The sequence below is a fragment of the Macaca fascicularis genome, chromosome 6 (genome assembly GCF_037993035.2).
Source record: "Macaca fascicularis isolate 582-1 chromosome 6, T2T-MFA8v1.1".
NCBI classification, from domain to species: domain Eukaryota; kingdom Metazoa; phylum Chordata; class Mammalia; order Primates; family Cercopithecidae; genus Macaca; species Macaca fascicularis.
The window spans coordinates 69608896-69617289 of NC_088380.1; the positions used below are offsets into that span (position 1 = coordinate 69608896).

General features: G+C 44.0%; 1 protein-coding gene across 1 annotated transcript; it reads right to left on the minus strand.

The window, feature by feature from the left end:
- Nucleotides 1–504: 504 nt before the first annotated feature.
- On the minus strand, nt 505–4913 carry HTR1A (5-hydroxytryptamine receptor 1A). The gene has a single exon (XM_045393760.3). It carries the CDS (start codon nt 4362–4364, stop codon nt 3096–3098), a length of 1269 nt encoding a protein of 422 aa, XP_045249695.2. The 5' UTR covers nt 4365–4913; the 3' UTR covers nt 505–3095.
- Nucleotides 4914–8394: the final 3481 nt, after the last annotated feature.

Below are 8394 nucleotides of genomic sequence, written 5' to 3' on the forward strand. Positions count from 1 at the left end.
TGCTGTTTTAAAAAGGCAGGTTGGACCCCTGCTGCTTTCCCCAGAGACTAGTTTTGCTCCACATATCTTCCATTCTGTCCATGTTAGAAAGAAACCTAAATGTTACCTGCAGGTGCCAGTCATGGAAAATGTGTGGTTTTATGCCTAAATGATACGTGACTTTCTTTTTCCAGAGGCACATTTTTTTTTTAAGGAAATCATCCATCTAGAATGAGTTTTACTGTTGAAAAGTACACTTATTTCCCTAAGTCAGATCCCTGACCTATAAAGAAGGATCTTCTTCTAATCACTGTATTTTTAACTTTAATTTTAAAATTATACAAATAAATACAAGTAGAGATTTTGATTGAAATAAACATGCATGTGTTACTGATATCAGTTAATTGTAGCATTACCATTATTAAAGTCTGTTATTGTCATAAGGAAAAGTGAAGGCAATTTTGATGCATCAACACTTTACCTTAGTACAAATACGTTAAAGAAAAAAGAAAGCATCAGGCACTCTTTAGAGATATGCAGCTATTTTATTTCTCTAAATTCTCTATTGCCTTGACAATTATGCTCCAGTTTAATGTTCCTTCTCCATTCTTGTATAAATATTCCAAAGCAGAAAGAACAAATGTCCAAAAGTCATTGTCATACAATTCTGTAAAAGACACAAATAAATGGAAGTCTCAAAACTTCTAATGTAAAACTTGCTGGCCAAGACATAATTTGGATGAGCAAATTTGGGGTTTGGATTTTTAAAATATAGACGTTGTTACTAAAATTTAGTATAACATACATAAAAACTTGGTTTCTGATATAGGTCTACTTAGATTATGTAAGCAAAAATGAAACTGAATTATCAAATGAGTAATAGTTGTACTGGAGAAGTCTATCTTACTTTCTTCACTGCAGACCCTTCTCAGCATTATACATGTATAGACAAATTATTCCCAAAGTTCTAAAACTTTCCCTACTTAGCTGGAATATGATGTCTACTTCCAGTTTAGAATACAGAAGCAGACACCAAAGGAAAGTTTTATTCAGTCTGACAAACAATAAAATGGCTTCAAGTGACAGAGCTGTCCTTTCACTTTCTTAATTGTCAACAAATGAACTTTTCATTGGCAATTTTTGCAATGTGTAAATGTAATACGGTTCTCAAAACAGCAAATGCAAGCATTCGAAAGGTACAGTTGAAGAGAGAGGGGAGTAGGGATCAATTATTTTGTGAATTTTCTGGAAAACGAAACCATTATTCATAAGAAAATTGGAGGCTAGATCAAGCAATGACAACCCTCTAGATCTCCATCACGTAGTTGGAAATTTACATCCAAAGAGAGTACCTAAATAACTTCCCTTTCTGGGGCAGCAAAGATTTTAACCAGTTTCTCGGCAGGAGTGGCAAGGCTTCAAGAATAACTGAAGGAGAGAAAGCCTGGAGTGCTCCACAATTCAAAGGGCAAAAAGGTGGTTTCCGTAGACCCTTGGCACAGCAGAATGGCCATGCCAGGGAGCAAATAATCCCATAAAAGATTCTTAGCTTCCCCAGGAAGACCACCTCCTAACTAGTCCTTTAGGACCCTGCTATTTAAACTATCTGCCTGCTGTCACAGATAGTGCTAACCTATGGACTATCTGGGCATTCCACTGAAAGCCCAGAATTCCTATTTGGAAAACTAAGTTCTGCTAACTTTGTGTCTTGGATGTACTGTAAAGCAAATGCAGTGAGTGTTGGGACACGCTCAGCAGAATTATTCCCCGATCCAAAAAGGACAAGAGCGTGAATTAGGAGGAAAAAGTCTACATTGTAAGGATAAAATAGCTCTTTCAGGTTTTACTGGGGCAGCCAGCTGGAGCCTCCGGCACGCGCGCCCTGGAGAACCTTTCCTCTTTGCCGCCCCAGCATGTCGCCCCTTTAAAGCCTTCTTGGTCTCTCCAATCCCAAGAGTTCCGCGGGACCTTGCGCCGCCGGCTATGGCAAAAACCTCAGGTGTCTACCCGCATTTCAGGGCGCCCCAGAGCGTAGGCGGAGTAACCCAGATCCGGTAAGTCAGTCAGCAGCCAGGAGCGCCTACCGCCCTGCCAGAGCACAGATGGCTGGGGAGGCGCGCGGATCCCAGGCCTCTCAGCGTCCCCAGAGCGCAAACAGCGGCCGGCTGGCGCCTCCCGCAGTAAGTAAGTGGCGATGCCAGGACGTACACATTCGCCAGCTACCTGTGCAAACAGCGTCCGTTCTCTCCACTGTATGATTGTCAGCTTCTTTGGTGAGTGCTGACACCAAGACAAGCATAGACAAAGTGGTCTGCACACCCTCCTCCTCCTCGCTCTCCCCCACTGGCCCGGCCTTGTACTTACAAGTCCACTCTAAGAGACACCTTCTAGCCACTTGTTTTGAGTCCAAGGAAACAAAGGAAGCAGGGGTTGTGCACTGCACGAGAGAGTTAATCTCAAGTCTGCGCGAAGACAGGGAATCCCAGGGGCACCGCTGGCACGGGGAAATCAGCCTCTTCCGCCTCTCTGGACCAGCAGATTCGTGCATAAGGATGGGCGAGGGCGGAGAGGGAAGCAATGAAAGAAAATAAAAGATAAAAATAGGGAGGAAAAGGTGAATATTTCAAGGGCCAGAGGGCGGGAGAGATGGAGCAAATTCCCGAACCTCAAGTCCAAGTTCTAGAAGTTGGGTGATAGGGTGGAGCTCCTTAGTGGGCGCGGCGGCTGTGTGTACAGTTTATTTATTTTTTAGTTTTTGGATTTTCTGCCTTGAACAGCTAAGGATTAAACATCTACCGCAAAGATTTAGGGGATAGAAGAGAGAAGAGGCAATTGCTGGGATCAAAACTGATGCTAAAGGCAAAGTCTGAGCTAAAGTCGCTTCTCACAAACGGAATTTTCTGGGCTCTCACGCCCCGCCGCTGGGTCTCCTTTGCACAAAGCGCCCTGCGCTGGAGCGGGAAGTGGGGAGGGGACCAGGTCCGCAAGCCGCGGGCGGAGCAGAGAGACAGAGAAGAAGTGGCAAATTATCTTAAGTGTTGATTCCCTAGGGTTGGGGGAAGCATAGTGAATGGGGCAGATCCTGTAGCCCCGACTGGCCGGCTACTTCTTCGTCATCACTGGCGGCAGAACTTACACTTAATGATCTTCTTAAACGCGTTTTGAAAGTCCTTGTTGAAGTATGCGTAAATGACCGGATTAAGCAGAGAGTTGGAGTAACCCAGCCAATTGATTATGGCGCCCAACAGCGTTGGCATGTGGCAGCTGCTCTCGCAGAAGGGCAGAACAAGAGCCACGATGAAGAAGGGCAGCCAGCAGAGGATGAAGGTGCCCATGATGATGCCCAGCGTCTTCACTGTCTTCCTCTCTCGGGCCAGGGCCATCTTGCGCTTGGCATCGTGGTTGCGCTCATTTTTCCTCTCGAAAGAGGCGGAGGCACAAGGGGTAGAACCAACCTCGCTGGGCAGAGGCAAGTGCTCTTTGGAGTTGCCCACTCGGTGCACCTCGATCACCTCTAGGGCGGCGCCATCGTCGCCTTGCCTCACCGCGCCATTGGCGCACAGAGCACCCCCTGCCTTGCTCTCCACGCCCAGCCTCCAGTTCCTGCCCCCCGACTCTCCATTCACGCTCTTCTTGGGCTGCGGGGTGGGAGATGCTCCATGACGGGTGTCGGCTCCGGTCTTCTCCACCTTTTTGACCGTCTTGCGGATGCGGAAGCGCGCAGCTCGGAATATGCGCCCATAGAGAACCAGCATGAGCAGCAGCGGGATGTAGAAAGCTCCGAAAGTGGAGTAAATAGTGTAGCCGTGGTCCTTGCTAATGGTGCATGCGTCGGGGTCCGAGCGGTCTTCCGGGGTGCGCCAGCCCAGCATGGGCGGGATAGAGATGAGGAAGCCAATAAGCCAAGTGAGCGAGATGAGCGCAGCGGCGCGCCGGGGCGTCCTCTTGTTCACGTAGTCGATGGGGTCCGTGATGGCCCAGTACCTGTCCAGCGCGATGGCGCACAAGTGCAGGATGGATGAGGTGCAGCACAGCACGTCCAGGGCGATGAACAGGTCGCAGGTGACCTGGCCCAGTGTCCACTTGTTGAGCACCTGATACAGCGCGGCCATGGGCAGCACTAACACCGACACCATGAGGTCGGTGACCGCCAAAGAGCCAATAAGATAATTGGCCACGTTCTGCAGGGAGCGCTCCAAGGCGATGGCAGCCACCACGCACGCATTGCCCAGCACCGCGCAGAAGATGAGCGTGCCCAGCAGCAGAGAGGTGATCACTTGGTAGCTGAAGGTCACGTCGGAGATACCAGTAGTGTTGCCGCCGGTCTCAAAGGGACCCGGTGATGATGTGGTGTTGTTGCCCTGACCAGGGCTGAGCACATCCATGCCTGCGCGCCCGGCGCGGGAACGGGGAGGGAAGAAAAAGCAGCGCGAAGATCCGCCTCGCCCCTTCCCCTGGGGTCTTCCCCCACGCTTCTCCAGGGAAGTTTCGGAGGAAGGGAATGCAGGCACCCAAGCAGGAAGTTCTTACTGCTTCAGCGAAGGTATCTCTGAGGAGCAGCTTTCAGGCGCTCCCCCGGCTCGCGCAGTCCAGCGCGTTCAGAGGCTCCAGCTGGGAAACTGGAGTTGGCCTGAAAGCAGCTCCAGGATCTCCGGGCGGCGGAGAGGTGGCTGGAACGTCTGTCTGTCGCTGTCCATTTTACTTTGCCGCTCCCAAACTGGCTGTCGGAGGAGCTGGAGTCTCTCCTCTAGCAAACAGTCTCCAATCCCAGAAATATCTAGAACGGAGAAGCCCCATCCTCCACTGTCACTCTGTGACCCTCCTCTCCCTGTTTCCTTCCTTCCCTCTCTCCCCCTCTCTCCTCCTCTCTCTTCTCTCTTTCTCTTCTGCCTCTTTCGACCCCCTTCTCCCCACTTGCCTTCCCTTTCAGTCTCGCTCTTCCTCCTCACTTCCCTTTATTTATCCCTCTGTGAGTCGCTTCGAAAGCCAGGCTCCCTCCCTCCCATTCTAACCCTCCCCTCCTAATATTTCCCCAACCCCAACCCCGAGGAGTGCCTCTTTCCTCTGGGTCCCCGCCCTCCTCTCCCTCAAGCTCAGCGTCTTTGCTTTCCAGTCCCTTTTTGTCAACAGAGACTCAGAACTCACTTACACACACCGGATCCCTGTCGGTCAGACCAAGGTTGTAACAGATAAACTCCTCCTCCAATCCAGTCAAACTGGGGAGGGGGTATTCGGGGAGAGGGAATTCCGACTACTCATTGCCTCATATTATCTGTCAAATTCTTAAATCGTGTCAGCATCCCTGAGTGGCAATAGGAGATGAGTAAAGGAAGCACAGGGAGCCTGAATGGGAAGGTGAACAGTCCTGGATCAGTCTCCCAATAATTGCTAATTGAAGGAAGAAGACGGAGTGTGTCTCGTTTTTAAAAAGTTACCTCCCTCCGTTCTCGCGCCACTGCACTCCAGCCTGGGCGACAGAGCGAGACTCCGTCTCAAAACAAACAAACAAACAAACAACAACAAAAACGCTACCTCCGTTATCATCTAACAGTCAGACCGGATTCTTTCGGGGAGGATACTGCCTGTGACATTTTTTTTAACCTTGCGGAACTAGGAGAGAACGAAATTATAAAGGACGTGTCAAAGGACAAGGAGAGGTAAACAACTGCAACTCGAAATGAAGAACAAAACTCAATGTGATATATATTCTAAACACACACACACACTTTTCCATCACTACTACACTTGTAATTTCAGTAACACTGTCACTTTGTGGCTAGCAAATTCAGGGATGGAAATATTTTGCATATGTGTTTTAAGTGAAGCCTGGCATTTTATATGGCCGTTTGCACTTCCTACCAGAGCCTGCAAACCTCTGGGGGAAACTTGGTGGAATCCCTGTTCGCTAGCCGGCTAGCCTCTCCTATCCCAGAAACTGGGTTCAGCACCTGGGACAGCTCTAAGCAATAAGGGTTTATGTCGCCACCTTCTGGCAAATGTTTTAGAGTGCCGTCTAGAAACCCTTATGCAGAAATAAAGCAAGTATTGAGGAAGTACAACTTCTTCTAGAAAGAGGAAGACAGTTATTAAAAGAAAAGGTAGCATTGAGTTTTGTCTCCTTCCTATTTTCTTTAAAAATGGTTTTAGTGCCCTCTTTTGCTCTGAATTGCTCTGAAACATATTATTATATGTTTTAGCTTCCTTCAAAAGCCTGAAGTATCTGTCATTCACAAGTTCTAACTGGCAATGCCATTTTAATAAAGCTAGGCAAACACTTTCACCTGTGTTGGTTTTAACATTTGGAAATGTTAAATCATTGAAAATAAAGATACTTACATGGGTTTGTTCTAAGCTGTTTCCTTTAACAAGAAAAAAATTTAATCACATTTGAGCATTGGTAAAGAATGGGACTTCTAAGCAACTACAGTAAACATACCATACAACATTTCATTTGTACATCCTGACTGCATGCCTGAGGTGAAAGGAAAGTGTAGAATGCAGTCTCTGACTCTGGATAACATGCACAGATTCACTACAGATTGCAATAATCTTAATATTGTGTTCAAATCTGAGCTCTGAATTCCATAGCTCTGAATTCTCCAAGCCCAAACAAAAGAGCAATCACCAAAGCATCCAAAAGAATCTAGTTGGGCCAATGCATTACAGTACAGGACAGTGTGTTTGGATAAGGTTTGTTTTTTTTTTTTTTTTTTTTTTTTTTTTTTACAGTTCAGTTCTGGGCACAGTTCCCACTCAATCATTTCAGCATGCCAACACAATGAGCCTGCCATTTTGATGATTCATTGCACTGAAAAGAAAGAGATAAGTATACATGGTCATGCTGTTTACAGACTCTGAAGAAGTCTTTTTAAGATTCATGAAGGTATCTATTTCCACTTCTAAAGTCTCTTGACAAATACAGAACTATATTTACAGTTACGGTAGAGCTGGGGGTCCAAAAATTATAACGGGAAAACATTTAAAAGCTGAATCCTCTAAAATTAAACTTTGCAATTATAGTTGAGACTATAAACAAAGTAAAATGAAGGAAACTTAAAATTTAAGAAGCAAATATATGCATATCAAGAACATAATTAAGAATTGTGTCAAACACACATGTAAATATGTAAATCACAAATAAATCAATAAATATGTTAGAATTCTGCTTTCATCTGTTGGATCCCAAATAGTTTAATAACTGACAAATTTATTTTTTCTCATAAAGTTAAAATGCTGTAAAATCTGGGATTAATATTCCTGAGGTCTAGCATTTGTTATTCTGCTTTAATATGCTATGATGCAGAATTTATCAAAGTTTATAAAAATCCAAAGTAATTCAAGTTTTTTCTTAGAAATAATACACGTAATATATCAAACATTTTATTTCTTATACTTTAAAAGTTTTTAAGGCACACTTACGAATACTAGGAGGGAAATAGAAGTATGAAAGTATATAGCACTGACTATGGTTCCATAGTCTGCAAGTGACTAATAGATATTTATGTTTAACTTTTTTAAACTAACAATACTGTAATATATAATGATATATACAGAATGATATTGCATTTCTTCATTTTCACTTAGCCAATTCTTCTATGTTTAACTCTTAAAGATACAGAATACTAAATATTTCTTAAGTAAATGCTGCAAACCGAAGCTCCTGCATAAAGAGATGAGCTCTTATTCTTCAAGGCCTCTAAAGTTAACTTAAAGAAAAGCAAGCTTTGTAACGGATATTATTGATGATATCATTTGGAAAGAAAAATTCTAGTCATTCTGCCTTTATTTCTTTTTGAATTTACTAGATGCCAGCATAAACTTGTCAGGTTATGAATTTAGGGTATGATACATCATCCATCATGTGAAATTTCTCTAAAATCGTTTTTAAAAGATAAATATTTTTAACATTTTCACAGGAAATTTGATACACATCCAGCATTTCAATGTAATTCCTTGACCAGGGACACAAACTAAAAAGATTTAAGCTGAAGTTTTGCTGTGAACCTTGAAGCCCTATCATTACTGAAGGCTGGTAGTTGGAGTTTCTCGGTAATTGATATGTTTGTCCATTATCCCCAAACTATGGTTGATTTGTCTTTATTACTGAAGAAAGAATCTATATAGTAAAGAGTTGAATATTTGCTTATGAGATTATAAAACTCGTTTCTAAAAGCTCCTAATGAGAAAAAGTTTTTACTTTTTTTCATGTAACTAAAACTAGAATCAATTATTTTGTTAGGTTAAAAACATTATTCTAAATTTAATTCTTCCCAATTCCCAAATACTATAGCAGTAGGGCAATTGTGTTTTTTTCAGAACTGTGAATTTTGATTGGAAATGACTAGGAGAAACAACTTATACAAAACCTTTCCTTAGATAATTTGGGAAATGTGGTCTTCTGATTATCAGTGAAAA